The following is a 19415-nucleotide window of genomic DNA, read 5'->3' as shown; positions in this document are numbered from 1 at the left end:
CAATCAAGAACATCTTCCTCAGCACATTATATTTTATTATGGCCACAAGCCTACATTGCTACAATGCCATGAATGAGTTTTTTATCATTGACATAAAATTAAAATAATGACTACATTTCTCCTACAAGAAATTTTGAAAAAAAAAAAGAAAAAATACCAAGCACTCGATGTTAATTAATATGAACCCTAGAACATTTTTCCAGAAGTTTTGCATTGGACTCTGCAAATCAAGGACACGACTGTTGCTCCAAAATAAAGAGTATGCTTCAACAATTAATGGGGAAAGGCATCTTGTAAACAATGTAGCCAAATCACACCAATGCACAATATTTGATGGGCCAAACAAGCAATGCAAGGAAACTTGAATAAATGTTATGTTTCTGCGTTCTATCTTGAACCAAGAGGCTACCATGAATTAAAATCTTAGAAGGATGAAGACATCTAACACTCAATCCAATTGCATCGATCAGAAGATGGCAGGTTTAGTGGATACTTAAGGGAAGTTTTCCACTTTTTCACTTTTTCTGTTTTGGTTAGCCTAACTGGAGTGCAGACCAGTGAATTAATGAGGTAACAAAAATAAAGGGTTCATATACATCATGATGACCACTTTAGAGGTTTATCCCAGGGTTACCGGAAGTACCATAGGACATGGGGAAGCATGCTTCTCCGAAGCATATTTCGGAGGCGCGAAACGTGGCGCTTCCAAAATGTATCTTTTTTTCCTTTTTTTGTTTTTTCCTTTTTTTGTTTTTTCCTTTTTTCGCTTCCCCCTCACTTCCCGCTTCCACTACCCGAATCGCTTCCCCAACTGGCAACTCCGGTTTATCCTTTGAAGTACAATATGTTATAAGGAAGCATTACATGAGAGTCAAAATTGATTGGCTAGTGAAGTCCTTTTTTGTATTCAAGACCCAATAGGTCAAAAGATATAGTTATGAAGGGCATTTTTGTAAACTGACTTAAATTACCTTTATAAGGGTCAATATGAGAGGGATAGGGCACGATTCCAGCCCCTATTCTCTTTCTCCCTTGTCTTTTCTCACTTCCTCTCTTTTCCTATATCTTCTTCTTCCTCCTCACTCACTCATTTCTCTCACCTTGTTTCACAGTTCGCACACACCACATATTCTTTCACACATCAAAGGAACATAATCATGTTACCATCAATCTGAAGATGGTATCAGACCAGATGAAGATATGAAGGGAAATTTTGAAGCATACATCAACCACAAAATGACAAGGGGATTCATGACCTGCCACATGGGAGCTCCAATCAGTTTTGGTTGCATTCATGCAGATAATATTTCAGAAGATTTTGGTTAGGGAGCTCCAAAATCCAAAATTCAGTTTTTAAACATTATAACAAAAAGTATTCTTAGGTATTTCCAAAAAATCTATGTAGTATAAACCTCCTTCTTTACAGCCTTCTCCAATCAGCTTCCCTGAGAGACGATCCCGCACTCATAAACCAATAGAAGAGAAAGAAACATTATACCAAAGGTCACATAATTAAGAGACAAATAAAAGATTTAGGCTTACCTTGGGAATATATCTAATTTTTTGAATAAAAAATCTCTTTAAAATATTTTCAAAATTTCTTATTCCCTTTATCTCAAGAGATATTCTATCAACAATAAAAAACATTTGACTCGCTTGAGTTATGACATCCAGATAAAATATCACAATTTAGTGTCATATGAAATGAGGCACATGAGCCAAGAAGCCAAAGAGACTTACTGGGATCAAAGATGCCAACAGAAGAGACCGTAGCTTCGGTTGGTGAAGCTCCTTTGAATAGAGGTTGAAGAGCTTCTACAATTTGAGTCAAGGACATGCTCTCAATAGTTGATTCTTGTGTAGCTTTGAATTCACTTGACTCTTGAGCAACGGAGGCTACCTTCTTCTCATAGGGTATCTTTAGTTTAGGACAATATATCTTGACATACCCCGGTTCACGACAATAATAGCAAATAATTTATTTTTTTTTCAAACTCATTGTCTTGCTTTCCATAGCTATCATTGTTTGGTCTCTTATAATGTGATAGTTATAATGTAGTAGTTGGTAAGCATGGACATGGTTTCTCAGCCTAGACACGGCTATGACCGAATTATCATCATCTTTAAATGTCTTTTTTTTAGTCTATTTTCTTTCATACTTAGCTCTTCAATAGAGAGAACTTCTCCTTTATGAAGAAAAGCCGATTTAGTAGACTCAAACTCCGGTCTTAGACCATTGATGAATTGATAGAAATGTTTCACATCAATTTGTCTTTGACGGAGTTCTATGTCTTTGGGATAATGTCATTGTGACTCAAGAAGAGCAAACTCATTCCAAAGGTCGAACAACTTACTAAAATATTCTCTAATACATTTTTCTCCTTGAATCATAGTGTGTACCTTGTCTTACAAGTTGCAAATGTGGGTAATATCTTTAAGACTATGTCACAGGGACTCTTCAACTAGGTGCCGCACTCACATCGCACCCGCACCCGATGCGATCAACCTGACCCTGGGTGCAGTCAATGCACCCAGGGTCATTTATGTCCAACTTTTTGCCGCATCCCCGCACCCAAGTTTTTTTAAAGTGTCGCACCCCTGCCCCTGCACCTGCACCCATGTGACATAGATTTAAGAGAATACATTTTCTTAAGATAGTCTCATGCAAATATTTATTTGCATGTTCAAATTTAGCTAGACTCAAGCACTTCTTGATATCAAGACTACTAATGACCCAAGACATAATCTTGGCATGCCCCATTCTCCATTCTTTCCATTTTTTCTCATATGTGGCCATAGCCATAAAGATTCAAATAGAGATACATGTTTAAATTACTTTGAATAGAAAGCTAATCTAGTTTGATCTAATTTCAAATCTAACAAATATGTTAATCAAATCCTCAAACTGTATGAATCCATATGTATATATGAAACTTAAACCTTTATGAATGTGCAATTAGATTTTCTAGAGAAGCGTCATTTGTTAGTAGCCTTTTCCCTTATCGGTTAACTTACTCTTTTATCATTTATATATCCATAACCTATGTTAACTGTTAAGAAAAAGAAAGTTTGCCAAGCCCCTCATGTTCTTGTCATATTTTCTGCTTTTTGCCATTTTTATAACCTTCCAGCCTTAAACACAGAGGGAGAGAGACCTAAATTAGTAAGTGTTCCTGATGTGCTCAGACTAGATTCATAACTATATCGCTCTCATGAAGGGGGCTTGGCAGTTATAATGTATTTTGAAGCAATATTATCAAGATATGAACTGTGATCTGGAAACCAGCAGGGCCCATCCTCTAGGACAGAAAAGCTCTCTAGTTATGGCTTGAAAAATCTGTTTAGATTTTTGGTAGAAAAAGTGGTAGTCCTGTCCCTACAAGAACAAAGATCAATTATATTAAAACATTTACCTAGACGGTGCAGTTAATTTAAACCTGTGTTGGCCATTTTAGGAATAATAGTTTAAATGTTATCTTCAATACCCTGATATATTCCCCTTGGATGTTATTAGTTAATTCTCTTACTAGTTTTAAACAGACTACACATCAGATAAAGGGCAGGTATACATCTCCCTCACTAGAGCACATAATAATTTACAATTTGGAGAAAATATTATTTACATCATGTGCATTGCTTTTGGAAAATGTCATTCAAGCATGAAGATACTAGGAACACTTATTTATACCATGATTTTATATTCCATTGCAAGTTAAACGTTATAGTAATGTTTCAAGCCAGAGTGCACTCCTAAAGTTTGAGAATGGTCATTATTTACTTAAAAGCTAACACATCATATACTGAATAGCTATTAGAATTTCATTTGCTTCGACAGGCTAACATGTCACGCTTCAGTTCCTGCATTGGATCCTCATACCTTTACCAAAAAAGAAAGACAATGTACCAAAGGATTCTTCATACAAAACAATTATGTTAAAACAGCTGAACCTTTAGCAAATTTGCACTATCCTTGACCTAATATAGTATAAATCAATCTCTTAAAACCATAAACAAGACTAACCTTTGTGACAGTTTGAACCTAAATGGTGGTCCCTCATAGAAATTCACCAAGTAATCTTCTCCACATGTAACAATACGAAAAGGTCTTGTAGGCTTGAATGCACAACTTAAGACACGTCTTGAATGACCGTCAAACTCACCAACAGTTGATCCGGAATCCCACCTACAAACAAAAACAAAAAATACAACAAAGAGAAGGAGATCACCATGACAAAGATGGATTAAACTATAAATTGTGCAAAGCACAAAATACAACCGAAACAAATTTAAATGTAAAATATCAAGGCAATCTCAATCAAACTTCACATATGGTAAATAATGCTAGAAAAAAAAAAGATATTATCTCTATCATAAACAGAATGTCAATGATAGAAAGACAAAAAAATCACCCTTTCCTTACTCTTTGAGGTATCAAAAGAAAATGGAATTAGCAACATTATGCATGCTTGCTTTGTCATTTTTTAATTGTGTGCAAATGATTCAATTATAAATAATAAAAAAACTACATGTGACGTGCACTAAATGGAATTAGCAACATTAAACTGTTTAAGAGAAAAAAGTTTGTTCGGTTCTGAGTGCCAAACGTGTAAGCCTGTTAGGTTATTAGTGGACAGGGTCACACGCATTTACTTTTTTTTCCCTTTTTTTCGACAGTACCATTGGGATTCGAACTTACAACCAACACAAGTGACGTGCACTAACTGCTCTTGCCAGATAAGCGGATCTCCCGTTGGTATCTATTTTTTTTCTATTATATTTTTTTATAATCCAAAGAAGAATAAAAAATCATCACCGACGGCAGATTGTCGGTCCCTCATATTTTGCTTGCACTCTGAGACTAGGCCATGGGTTAGATTTAGATGGTGCATTCATTTATGTGAATCCATTGGCATTCATAAACGATAGGACGAACTCGGTCTGGATTCAAGTGGGTCTGGCGTCCTACTCTGTCCTTGAGGGACCTTTTACCAGACTGGCTTTTGAGAAAGCTACGATTCCGAGTCGACCAGACGTTTGCTGCATGGATTGTCAAAGTTGGGCCGCATTTAAAAAATGTGACGCCTCTTTTTCTAGTCTTTTGGCTACGATGAAACAAACATTTAGCGGCGTTTTCTTGTCAAGGAATAGGGTTCTGCGGCACTTCTTTAGTGGATTCCTCTGCGGCGGAAACTAAATGGGACCCACATGAGAACAGTTTTTCGAGAAAAATGAGAGTTAAGTGTGTAAAATGACACACCCGTCGAGGCATTTTTCCATACGCCATGTTTGTTTTGGCATTGTAAGTTCTGCAAAAACGCACGCCCATCGATGCATTTTTTGCGAAAAAACTTGAATTTTCCATGACACACAAACACCCCCTTAAACATCACAGTTAAAATTGTCATGTTGGCATCGGTGAGTCTCAGTTTTTTTTTTGTTACCTTTTCTTTCTTATTTTTAATAAGCAAGATGGGGTTAGGCCGACTCCACCCGTTACACTACATACCATTGGGTTTTGAACTTGCAACGTTCCATCACATGGTGACTTGCACTAACAGCTCCTACCAAACAAGCAGAGCCCCCGTTGGTTACCTTTTATTAATCCTTTCATACTTCTCTCAATTAAATTGAACTGGCAAGAGCTTTTAAAAATCGATGCCTATTTTTGTATGATAGATCATTCCCATCCATGAAAATGGAACAAACAGGTCTTTGAAATATAAAAAACATTATTTTTTGACAAAATATTATTATGTAATATATACAAATTGGGGTCTCAGGTTCATGGCGTTATCCCTCAACTTGCTCATCAAACAGCAAAAAAAAATAAAAAGAAAAAGACAATTCTCCCTCAATCAACACAGCTTATTTGTCTCTTCTGGTTCATTTTTTATGTTTGTAAATGTAGCTATGAGAAACTCAAAGTTAACCAAGCAATGGGTCAAGTCAAGCTAGATGATGGGTTCAGGGCTAGTCAAACTCTTCCTATTTATTTCTTGTCCTAAGTAAGATTATGTTAAGACGTTGCCAAAATACATATTTGCTCCTAATTAAGTGAGTCATTAGTAGCCAAAGCTGTGTTGTTGGTAGGAGCTGTCAGTGCATGTCTCCTTGTAGTGGGAAGTTGCAGGTTCAAAACCCAATGGTAGGTTGAATAACTGATGGGGTCTGCCAAACCCCACCTTGCCTTTCAAAAAAAAGAAGTGAGAGCCATTAGTCTCTTAGCCTAGTTGATCATGTCTCATTAATTTATAACCTTAGGGAGACTGGTCATGCCCTTCAACGGACAAGATGGCGTGGATGCCAATTCCTTGGGTGGTAAGTCATGGATACAAATATAGTAAGTAGCAAGTCATGGAGACGTGGATTGGTAGCCCCAAAGGGTTTTGTGTAATGGAAGGGCCCTTGGCTGCTAGGCGGGTGGTTAGAGTTTCTCACAAATGTCAGCCCCTTGCATTATGAAGGGTAAGGGTTTCATGCCTTTAGCTCGTGCCGAAGCAAGACGACTCCCTAAAGACAAGGTGTGTCTCAGGGGGTTTACACCGTGGTATCAACGGCTGAATGTGCGATATGCATAGCCAGCGCAGGGTCTGATTTCGCAGGTGGTTTCAACATTCCTCATAAAAAAAAGACTTCTTGATGTTTAATAGAGTCTTCCTTTTATATATATATAGTTAGCTAGTTAGTTAGTTAGTTAGTGGAGATGTGCATACAATATATACATAGTTAGTTAGTTAGTTAGTGGGGATGTGCATACAATATTAATGAGTTGAAATGAGCAATATCTCATAGCTCGTGTTATTTTATGTGAATCTTTATAGATATGATCTACATGGTCTATTTGGTTGGGATCAAATTTTTTGTTTCATGGGAATCCAGTTTATGCAAGTGTTTTTTTTTGGTGATTCAAAAATCAATGGTCACAAATGCTCAATTTTTTCATAGCTTAAAAAAAGTTTCTTTTGTTGAAAAAATGTGATCGATATAAAACTCGGTTGTTAGAAAAAGAACACCGTGGATTATCATGGGTTGTAGATTTTGAACCTTCTTTTAGTTGGACGGTCCCTCTTCCTATATATAGAGCACCTACTCCCATCTAGTAAAAGGTTTGGGTTTTCCAAATCTTGTAGTTTTTTTTTTTGTTGATAAGACCTTATAAATGTGATCTATATGCATTTTTAAACAGAAAACAAGTTTTAGATCATGCGATTGTAATCATTGTATAGGTTTTTTAAGACCTTAAAAAAATCAACGGCCTAAAATGTAGCAAAGTTTCATGATTTAAAAAATCTTATTTTATGTCCAAAAACATGATCCGGACATGATTCTTATCAAATAACTATGTTGAACACGGAGTCCGATTGAGAAGATACTACATCTATGATTTTACTATGTGTGTAGGTAATCCCGAAGCAGCTTAGCATTACTTTATATATATATATATATATATATATATATATATATATATATATATATATATATATATATATATATAGGAAGATGGGTCCGTGCTAAACCCATTTGGTGCTAAACCGCATGCTAAATGGGTTTTTGGGCTTCTTCGGTGCTTTTTATGCAGTTTTAGCTCTATAAATGTGTTGGGCATGGTGGATTTACTAAGGATCCACACCTGGCTCTTGTGTTTTCAATAATGTTTGGAGCCTAAAAATTTTACAAAGATTTTGGACCGTTGTTTTTTTGAACCTTATAAAAACCCACCCATATATTGGAATCAAATGCTTCAAGAGCTGATCCCTATAAATCAAGTACATAGATCACATTACGGTCAGAATTTAAAAGTAAAATGAAAAAAAGGATGAAAAAACCCATTTAGCATGTGGTTTAGCATCAAATGAGTTTAGCACAAACTCATTAATATATATATATATATATAACCTTGGTTCCATTCGCAGGTAGATCATAGATCAACCACCAATGGGGTAAAATTCTGAGGTCAAGACTTTCGCCCTCGCGCCTATGCTGGGCTTTGGCTTAAGTAATTCTTGTTTGATTAAATTTCACAATTTATCCCCTACTGTTTGGTGCACTGAAATCTATTGTCAAACAACCGAGGCATAGAAAGTAAGGTCGTAGCTCTAGATCATAGGGTTTTATTGTTGTTGTAACTTGCAATTAATGGGAAAAAATCACAATCACATTAGAAACGGTTGAAGGCATACATGTATACATTATGTTTACACTTTAAAGTGATAATTTCCTACTAAAATTCTAATATATGATACAAAAGGGCAGCCTTTAATTTTGCTCCCAATACATCACTAAGCCATGCCTGCGTATGTCAAATCGACTTCTTTCACTTTCTTACTAATATTATATTTCCATGCCTCTCTCTCTATTTGGTAGATTTTTTTTTCTATAAACTTGAGTAAGGCCCTGTTTGGAAGCTGTCAGTATGTGGCAGGAATGGAAATTTTTGTGTGTATATTGTTGGGGTTAAAACGGATGTACTGGGTCTCCCCATGAGTGTGAATTGATGGAAACAATACGACGATGACACTGGTAGAAAAATAAACCAAAACAAACCAGTAGCGAAAATAAAAACAGCACACAACGATTTACGTGGTTCTCTCTCAACTGAGGTACGTCCACAGCGACCAATAGGTCAACAACTTTTACTATCTTCAAACAAAGATTACAGAGTGGCCAAAAGGCATAAGCCTTACAAATACACAAGGTGTAACGAAATGAACAAGAGGATATACCTCACTGAGGAACAAAGAACGAATGATCTGAAGAATCAGCTTGACAAAGTTGTCCTGAAAGAAGTATCGTAGCACTTCTTGCTTTTTGTTCCCTCCGCACCTTTTCGGTGCCCTAAAAGTGTTTCTCACACTCTCTCCCTAATGTTCTGCCTTTTTTGCTCTCTTCCGCTGCTTTTGTTCTCTCATCCATCCCCTAAATAGAGGACGAGACTCGCATTAAATGTGGAAGACTAAACGTCCTGCATAACTTACGATGTGCATGAAGTGCCTTATCACAAATCGCTATCCAGTGATAACCACAATTCGTCATCCAGCTGAAGCACATAACGTTAACCACAAATCGCTATGCAGCTGAAGGCACTCACCACAAATTGCCATCGACAACTCGCTGAACCTCAAACTCTGAACAACTAAAGCATCATTCAGCTGAGAGGACTTCTACAAATCACTATCCAACGAATACTCCAAATCGTCCTCGAAAAGATCAAGCATCGTGCTTAGAATTATGCAGCGATACTGAATGTGCATCGAACCAATGGATCCCACAAAGGAGGAAACCGCAACAATTCTCCCCCTTCCCGACTTATGTGGAAGCTTCTTCCATTCCTGCTAGGAATCGACACTTCTCATGCTTGTCCTTGGTCAGCATATCTGATGTATTGTCATCAGTATGCACTTTCTCTAGTTGCAGCAATTTTTTATTCAAGACATATCGAATCCAGTGGTATCAAACATTAATATGTTTCGATCTTGAATGAAACGAGAAATTCTAACTCAAATGAATAGCACTTTGACTATCACAATGAAGAACATACTCTTCTTGCTTCAAGCCCAACTCTTGCAAGAATTTCTTCACCCACAACAATTCTTTACTGGCTTCTATAATGGCAATGAACTCAACTTCTATAGTGGAGAGAGCTAGACATTTCTGTAATTTCGACTGCCATACAACTGCTCCCCTGCAAAAGTAATCAAATACCCAGAAGTAGACTTTCTACTGTCTACATCACCAGCCATATCAGAATTTGTGAATCTATCAAGAATGGGTTCACCCTTTCCAAAACACAGACTCATCTTTAATGTGCCCTGAAGATACCTTAGAATCCATTTCACTGCTGCCCAATGTTCTTTCCCTGAATTTGACAGAAATCGACTAACAACTCCAACAGCATGAGCTATGTCTGGTCGAGTACAGACCATAGCATATATCAACGAACCTACTGCCGAAGCATAGGAAATTTTCTGCATCTTTGTTCCTTCTTCATCATTTGTAGGACATTGTCTTGAGCTAAGTTTGAAATGGCCTGCAAGTGGACAATTAACAGGCTTTGCTTTGTCCATGTTGAACCTCTCAAGAACCTTTCTGATATACTTTTCTTAAGATAACCATATCATCTCATGTGATCTGTCATGAACGATTCTCATCCCAAGAATCTGCTTTGCTGGACCTAAATCCTTCATGGCAAATGTCTCACTTAGCTCCAACTTTAACTTGCTAATCTTGCTGATGTCTTGGCTCACAATCAGTATATCATCCATATAAAGCAAGAGAATGATAAAATTACCATCTGGAAATTTCTTCACAAACACACAATGGTCTGTGGAGGTTCTTGAGTATCCATGCTCATTCATAAAGAAATCAAATTTCTTATACCACTGCCTTGGTCTTGCTTCAATCCATACAAGCTCTTCTTCAACTTGCAAACTAGGTGCTTTTTACCCTTGTCAATGAAACTCTCAGGTTGTTCCATATAAATTTCTTCTTCCAAGTCACCATATAGAAATGCAGTCTTCACATCAAGCTGCTCAACTTCCAAATTCATGCTTGCAGCTATATCGAGCACAGTTCAGATGGAGGGCATCTTCACAAGTGGTGAGAAGATCTCATCAAAGTCAACTCTTTTCTTCTGAGCAAAACCTTTCACAACAAGACGTGCCTTGTATCTAGGTTGAGAGTTGTTTTCATCAGTCTTCTACTTGAAGACCCATTTGTTCTTTAACACCTTCTTCCCTTTAGTTGTCTTTACCAGATCAAAGGTGTGATTCGCATGCAATGAATCCATTTCTTCTTTCATTGCCTTAAACCACTCAGACTTGTTTTCATCCTCCAAAACTTCTTCAAAAGTTTCTGGCTCACCTTGATCTGTAATCATCACATACTCATTTGATGAGTATTTTCTGGATGACTGCTTTTCTCTAGTGGATCTCCTTATCGGAGTCTGAGGAAGTGACTCTTGGGGTGTTGGCTCCCCCTCAATTTCTGACTCAACACTTCCTTCCTTTGCATCATTGCGAGGAGGTGGAATCTCCTCCATGAAATCATGAACAGTCGGCGCATCTAGGGGATCTAAATCAATAAGATCACCTGTACTGGACTTTGATGGCTCAGACTCACCAATGTCTTCAATGGTCTAATCTTCCAATAAGACAACATCTTGACTTCTGACCACCTTTTTATCAATAGGGTCATACAGTCTGTAGCCAAATTCTTCATGTCCATAGCCAATGAATATGCATTGCTTGACTTTTGGATCAAGCTTGGACCTCTCTTCCTTCGGAATGTGAATAAATGCTCTACAGCCAAACACTCTTAAGTGTCCATAGAAAGGTTCTTTTCCTATCCAAACTTTCTCTGGAACATCTCCCTTCAAGGGAATAAAAGGAGACAAGTTGATAAGATCAATTGTTGTCCTCATTGTCTCACCCCAGAAAGATCTTGGCAATTTAGAGTGTGACAGCAAACATCTGACTCTCTTAAGAATGATATGCTTCATCCTCTCAGCAACCCCATTCTGTTGAGGTGTCATCCTTATAGTTCTTTCATGCTTGATGCCATGATTGGTGCAATACTGATTAAATGGCCCAATGTATTTGCCACCATTATCCGAGCGAACACACTTCAACTGCCTGCCAGTTTCTTATTTAGCCATGGCCTGAAAGTGCTTGAATACATCTAGAACTTGGTCTTTAGTCCTCAGTGTATACGCCCAGACTTTCCTAGAGTGATCATCAATGAAATTCATAAAGTACAATGCACCACCAAGTGTCTTGACCTTTAAAGGTCCACACACATCAGAATGTACAAGATTTAGAACATGAGATTTTCTAGATGCAATGCATCTATGGAAAGAAACTCTATTTTGTTTACCATGGAAGCAATGAACACAAGGTTCCAAAGATGTAGCTGTTGCACCTGTCAGGAACTTTTTCTTAACTACGACTTGCAGCCCCTTCTTGCTCATATGCCCAAGCCTTCTATGCCATAATTTTGTGGACGAGCCAGTCTCCACAACATTCACAACACTCTTCCAGATCTTCGCTTACAAAGTGTAAAGGGAACGAGCCTTTGTTCCTCTGGCTATCACCAATGAGCCTTTGGTTAGCTTCCACCTTCCATCACTTTAGGTGTTGTTATAGCCCTCATCATCTAACTTTCCAGCAGAGATCAGATTCAGTCGGATGTCTGGTACATGCCTCACATTTTTCAGCAACAACTTACAGCCAACACTTGTTTCCAAGCAAATGTCGTCCATGCCAACAATCTTTGACACATCTTCATTTCCCATTCAGACATTACCGAAATCACCTTGCGAGTAGGAAGTGAAGAAATCAACCCGTGAGGTAACATGAAATGAAGCTCCAGAGTCAATCACCCAATCGGTCTCCTGATCGATCAAATTTATGCTAGTGCCATCACAGACAACCATGAGCTCTCCATCTGTGACTGTGGCACCTTATTTTTCTTCTGAGCTCTTCTCTCTGTTCTACTCCTTAAGCTTGAGCTTCCTGCACTGTCGCTTCATATGCCCCTTCTTGTGGCAATAATAATACTCGACGTCTTTCTTTGAGCTCGAGTGTGAGTGGCCTCTGGAATTGCCATGGTAGTGCAGAGCCCTGCTCTTACTTCTGCTTCTCCCCCTGTTTTCAATCACAAGTGCCTTTGAGGTAGAAGGACCTAATGACTTTCTCCTGGACTCTTCATTCAACAGACTGCTGGTAACTTGGCTCATCGTTACCATTCCATCAGGTGCAGAGTTACTGACTGTGACCACCAAGGTTTCCCAACTCTCAGGAAGGGAAATAAGAGCAACAAAGTTTGTAACTCATCATCAAAAGTGATTTTCATTGTGGCCAACTGATTTACAATGCTTTTGATCTCATTCAAATGCTCTGCAATAGAGCCGCCCTCTTTATACTTGAGGTTCACAAGCTTTCGAAATAGAAAGGCCTTATTCACTGCTGCCTTTCTATCATAAAGGCTCTCTAGTTTGGTTCAAAGACCATGCGTCAAAGTTTCTATGGATACATGATGAAAGACACTATCATCTATCCATTGTCGAATGAAACTGATCGCCTTTCGGTCTAGTTTTTTTCATTCGACATCTTTCATCTCTTCTTGTTTGCCTCTCACACCGTCTATGGGTCCATTCAAATCTTTATAACCCAAGAGGTCTTCTATTTTAGTTTTCTATGCCATCCAGTTTGTGCCATTCAAACTGATCATACGCCCAATGTTATTCTCCATGACTTCACACACAAATATACTAACCAAATCTCTGATACCATGTGTTGGGGTTAAAATGGACGTACCGGGTCTCCCCACAAGTGTGAATTGATGAAAACAATACGATGATGATAGTGGTAGAAAAATAAACCAAAACAAACTAGCTGCAAAAATAAAAATAGCACACAATGATTTATGTGGTTCCCTCTCAACTGAGGTATGTCCACGACGACCAATAGGTCAACAACTTCCACTATCTTCAAACAAAGATTACAAAGTGGCCAAAAGGCATAAGCCTTACAAACACACAAGGTGTAACGAAATGAACAAGAGGATATGCCTCACTGAGGAACAAAGAACGAATGATTTGAAGAACTAGCTTGACGAAGCTGTCTTGAAAGAAGTGTCGCAACACTTCTTGTTTTTTTTTTCCTCCGCACCCTTTCGGTGCCCTAAAAGTGTTTCTCACACTCTCTCCCTAATATTCTGCCTCTTTTGCTCTCTCCCATTGCTTTTGCTCTCTCATCCATCCCTTAAATAGAAGACAAGACTCACATTAAATGTGGAAGACTAAATATCTTGCATAACTTACGATGCGCCTTATCACAAATCGCTATCCAGCGATACCACAAATCGCTATCCAACGATAACCACAAATCGTCATCCGACTGAAACACATAACGCTAACCACAAATCGCTATGCAATTGAAGGCACTCACCACAAATCGTCATCGACAACTCGCTGAACCTCAAACTCTGAACAGTTGAATAGTCATTTAGCTGAGAGGACTTCTACAAATCGCTATCCAGCAAATACTCCAAATCATCTTCGAAAAGATCAAGCATCGTGCTTGAAATTCTGCAGTGATACTGAATGTGCATCGAACCAATGGATCCCACAAAGGAGGGAAACCCAACATATATCTCATCAAAGGGTGTTATTCTATAATATCTGCCCAACAGGTGTCCCGCTAACTCGAGTGAGCATTCAAATATTTGTCCCACATTCGTTCGTGAAGGTACTCTTAATGGATTGAATGCCATATCAACTGGTGTCCCATTTTGCAAATAAGACATATCCAGTCTAGGCAATTTTTTTGAAATGAAACCTTTTTTCCTATGACTTCCGACTACTTTATCGCCCACTTTGATTTTACGGGAGATTTACCACTTCCACATGTGCATCTGTTTGTAATGCAACTAAAAAGTTGGAAATAATACTGAAAGAACGTTAGGAAGGTTGTTGAAGCAGTCACCTGTGTGAGATCTGGTGTAGTATTTGGTAACTACCACCTCATGTAAGTGGGATGTAAAATGTGGAATTGGACGTGTCAAATACCATCTCACTTGCATCATTTCTTACAACTCCATCCATCACCAACAATTCTGGTGTTGGTATTCCCACTCTGGCTACTTCTGACAACTAGTTTCCAAACATCGCCTAAATCTATGAAACCCATCCATTTGGATGGGCAAAATTTCATGTTTATGCATCCGCACAAATATACGTGTGGTGTTGTAGTTTCAGTTTGGGTTACAAACTCTGTAGCGCATGTACAAGAGAGAGAGAGAGAGAGAGAGAACATTCACCATTCAACATTACCAAAATACATCCAACAGAATATTGGATGGGAGAGACAAAAGAGAAACATAAGAGCAAAACAGCCACAATCTAGATGGCGATTGTACATAGTTCAGAGTACAAGCCGATCAGCCCCTCCCCCCTACTATGTAATTTAAGAGCCAGATACACATCAGACATGACCCGTTGTCGAAGCCTTCCGAAATCGAATTTGATGCCCCTGAAGAAGATGTCGTTTCTTTCAGTCCATATGACCCACCATGCTGAAAGCAACCAAACCCGCCACAGTAATCTCCATTTTTTTTGTGTCGTACAATCCTGGGACCAAGCAAGAGGTCCTGAATAACGAAGCACGGACTAGTTTGAACAAGTGGCGCACCCCAAGTTTGAAAAAATAAGTCTAGAATGACCGGGCAGAGCCAAAATAGGTGAGTCGTGTCCTCTACAACCTTCTCGTAAAGAACACACATGCTTGGAAATTGAATCCCCCGTTTCCTGACATTAATTTGGGTTTGAACACGATTCAGAGCCACAAGTCACGCCAAAGCTTTTGCCCTTGGAGCTGGCTCCTTACCCCACATACAATCACTGGGAAACCAGTTCATCCCGGATGGCAACAAGGAATGGTAAACTTGCTTAATGGAGAACCTATCTCCGCTCGCCATGGCCCAGTGAAGCCATGTCATGCCATGGACAGGCCTAAAATCTCTGCCACTGAAGGATCGAAGTGTCTTCCGCCACTCTAGCCAGAGGGACGAACGACACACTGAACTGGGCGTGGAAAGAAGGGATTCATGTAGACTACCATATTTTTGCCTAACAATCATAGCCCAAGAAGATTGAGATGTGGAAGCTTCCCAAGCCCACTTCAAGACTAAAACGATGCTCCTCTTTCTCATAGTTGGAATCTCTAAGCCACCTTGGTGCCTCGGAAGCACGATCTGTTGACAAGAAACAAGCAGGTACTTTTTGTGCGACACATTCCCAGACCAAAGGAAGTGCGAAAGCAAACGATTGATCGTCTGCTCTACTGTCGTCGGTATAATAGACATGCTCATTCGAAACTCTGGTAATCGGGCTAAAACATGGCGAATGAGCATCACTCGTCCCGCAAAAGATAAATATTGAGCCTTCCAAGCCTGCAATCTTCCTTGCACCCGCTCTATGGTAGACATCCAAGTAGAAGTTCCCGCTGATTATAGAGAGTGCAACGATGGACCCAAGAAATTGACAGGAAGTCGGATATTGGGCAGTTGAAGATCCTTGCAGCAGCCGATTGGAGAAGAGGGTCAGCATTGAGTAAGACCAGAGCGCACTTACTCTTGTTCAGGCGAAGGTCTGAAATTGCAGCAAAGACTTTAATAATGAAGTACAACCTAGACATTTGATTAACATTCGCATGTCCAAATATTAAAGTATCGTCTGCATATTGAATTGTGTGACCAACAAAACTAGGAATGCCCAAGGATTCCAAGAAGCCTGTTTCTTCTGCCCTTTTCATGAGAATAGGTAAACCATCTACCGCGATATTAAAAATGATAGGTGCTAGAGGACAACCCTGTCGTACACCTCTAGCCAACTTGAATTCTTCCCCTCTCATTCCATTGATGCAAACTGATGATACGGATTTTGTGACCAACTCCTTAACCCATGCTATAAATCGGCTGCCAAGCCCCATATTTGTTAGAGATTCAATCAGAAAATCCCATGCCATTCTGTCATAAGTCTTGTGAAAATCCAATTTTAGCATGAAGTGCGGTGATCCAGTCGACTGTAAAGAGTGAAGAAGCTCAGTTGCACAAATAATGGATCCTTGCAAACTTCGACCTGGAATAAAAGCACCCTGGTTCGGACAAAACAAGTTGATCAATGACAGCGCGCAACCGATTAGCCAACACCTTAGATATAATGCGATACAGAGCACCCGTCACCGAAATCGGCCTAAAGTTGGATATGTCTGATGCCCCTTGCCTCTTAGAAATCAAAGAGATGACTGCCACATGATATGGTTTAGGCAGCCTCGCATTACGATAGAATTCATCGAACAAGTGGAGCAGGTCAGTTTTTACAGTTGACCAAAATGCTTTAAAGAAGTCAATGTGAAAACCATTAAGGCCTGGTGCCTTCCATCCCGATAGTTCGCTAATAGCATTCGAAATCTCCACTTCAGTGAATCTAACCTGCAAAGAAACAAATTAGTTTGCCGCCAACTGCTTATAGCCCATATCGCCGATGACCCCCCTGACGCCTAAGTCGGCCGAATACAACCTGGAGAAATAAGAAGTAATAGCTAGCAGGCAATTGTGCGGACCAAACTGGCATCCATCGATCTCGATCGAGAGTATACAGTTCTTACTGTATTTATTTGATGCGTTCATATGAAAAAATTGTGTATTATCATCGCTATTAGCCAACCATGCAACTCTAGCCCTCAACTTCCATCTAAGCTCATCTCGTGCTCTCCATTCTGCAACGAGAGTAGAGAGTACGACGATACGCTCCTGCAATTGAAGCACTTGACCCTTCGGTACACCAACAAGATCGACCTGACGTTGGGCCAAATCGGAGAGCTCAGCTTCCCACTGGCCGATGAACCTAAACTTGTTCAGGTTATTAAAACTTAGCCATTCCTTAATACGTTTTCGAAGACGAAGAAGCTTAACATGGATGCGGATGGCCACCCAAGATCCCGTAGCAGGTTGAGCCCACGATTGACCTACCAACTGCTGAAAGTCTGGCACCCGAAGCCACCATTCCTCAAAGAAGAACCTACGACATGCCTTGGAGCCTGCGCCCCACGAAACAGTCATTTGTCCATGATCGGACATGGTCCGTGGCAGCAGACAAGCAGTGACATCCGGAACTGCGTGAAATAGTTCTGGGGAGAGAAAAACGCGATCAAGTATCCGCAAGCAAGGGCGAGACCTCATATTTGACCACGAGAATTGCTCCCCTACAAGAGAGAGAGAGAGATCTAAAATGGTTTACAATTTAAGTACTTGATTGCCAAATTATTCGAGATCTAAAATGGTTTACAATTTAAGTATTTGATTGCCAAATTATTCTAATGGCTGGTTGACATGGTGAGTTGATTCACTTTCTGGGAAGCATATTGATTTTGTCAGTTATCAAGTTTGAACTGAAAAGTTTACTTCAACGATAGGGTCGCGAGATCGAAACTCAGAGGAATTGACAGGGGCCTGCACAAGATTTGAATTGCTTATCCGGTTCGGGCGTCAGGTGTACGGGGGACATAAAAACAATGAAAATATCAGATACAATATAATTGCACCAACATTAAGCACCTGATCACCCTCCATCTTGAGGACAGCCTGTCAGTTGTGGGGCCTAGGGCCTGATGGAGGGCAGTCAAGTGCATAATGCACAAATTTTGTGCCATGTGATTGCACCCGATAAGAATCCACAAAATATGGTGGTTGTGTCTTAATCTTTGAGGGTCTTATATCGCAGTGGGCCGAGCCCATTAAGCGACCTGGTCTTCGATATAGGTTTTCTTGTCATTAAAAAATAAAGTTTAGATTAAAATATTGTTAAATTGTAAAATAGATGCCGTCATTATCCTAAAGAATTAAACATTAAAATTTTTTAAATATTTTCTAAATAGTCACTTTTTGAGCGCACAATGGTGAAATTTGTCCTTAGTGACCTGTTCCAGCACACAGAGACAAGGTCCTACCCCAGAACTACCCAACAATTAAGTGCACACTCTATCCTACTGAGAAAGTGGAAACTCACTATGACACTTTAGTGATTGGATGTCATCCAAGAAAGTTTGCTCACAAAAAAACCAGGACCGTTTTATGGGACAATATTTGCTACCCCTCGTGGGTAAGGAACCCTTCAGTGAAAAACTGTAATATTTTTATTATTTTTTGCACATTTGACACGATCTACATGTTTAGTTTAGTAGAAAAGGACCTTTGAAACATGTTATTATAACATGCATGTGAGATTTTTTCAGGGTTAAAAAATCAACGGCCTACAATGTACCAAACTTTCAACCTTCAAAAAATAATATTTTTACATAAAAAAATATGATCTAAGTGTTCATTCTTACGAATTCGACCATGTTGAATACATTTGCTCAAACCAACCTTCTCCTGTGAGTTCCAATTAGAGGGTCAAATGCTTTCCCCATCTTATATTGCCCTTCGTAATGATGCATCTACTCATTCAGGAATCATGTCAGCCTTTTACATTAATGTTAGATCATGGTTGTTTTTACTTTAAGCTTACGACATTGTATGTAAGGGTGTCAATAGGTCGGCTTTGGTTCGACCTAGGTGGAACCAAACTTGGATCAGATTTTTGGGTAGGATACCGGATCTAGACCCAGGTCTAATCGAGCCTACTATAAGATAAATCATACCTAGATCCAATAAGAACTACATGAACCAGACCCAGATCATACCTGATAAAATAAAATTTTTTATCATTTTTACATTGAAAATTTATGGTCTTAATCAAAGCTTGGGTCTGGTATAAAATTTCACAAACTACACTCGGGTCCATATATTAATCGGTTCTTCAAGTCGGGACATGAGTCTTAATCGGGTATTCTTTTTTGTCACCAAACCCGAACCCT

At 39.2% G+C, this 19415-nt stretch overlaps 1 protein-coding gene across 1 annotated transcript in view; it reads right to left on the bottom strand.

Annotated features, from left to right (window-relative positions):
• LOC149829669 (actin-interacting protein 1-2-like) overlaps positions 1-18968 on the bottom strand; it is a 37172-nt gene extending 18204 nt beyond the window's left edge. Inside the window, exons 1-3 of the mRNA XM_090015232.1 lie at positions 18925-18968; positions 9539-9682; positions 4022-4183 (exon numbers count right to left, since the gene is read on the bottom strand). Coding sequence (XP_089871358.1) covers positions 4022-4183; positions 9539-9682; positions 18925-18968 — 350 coding nt within the window. The remainder of the gene's footprint in view (positions 1-4021; positions 4184-9538; positions 9683-18924) is intronic.
• Between the last annotated feature and the right edge of the window lie 447 nt (positions 18969-19415).

The sequence above is a fragment of the Nuphar pumila genome, chromosome 8 (assembly GCF_984573655.1).
Source record: "Nuphar pumila chromosome 8, dmNupPumi1.hap1.1, whole genome shotgun sequence".
NCBI classification, from domain to species: Eukaryota; Viridiplantae; Streptophyta; class Magnoliopsida; order Nymphaeales; family Nymphaeaceae; genus Nuphar; species Nuphar pumila.
Note: the sequence above shows the minus strand (reverse complement) of the source record. Positions and strands in the feature narration are given on the sequence as shown.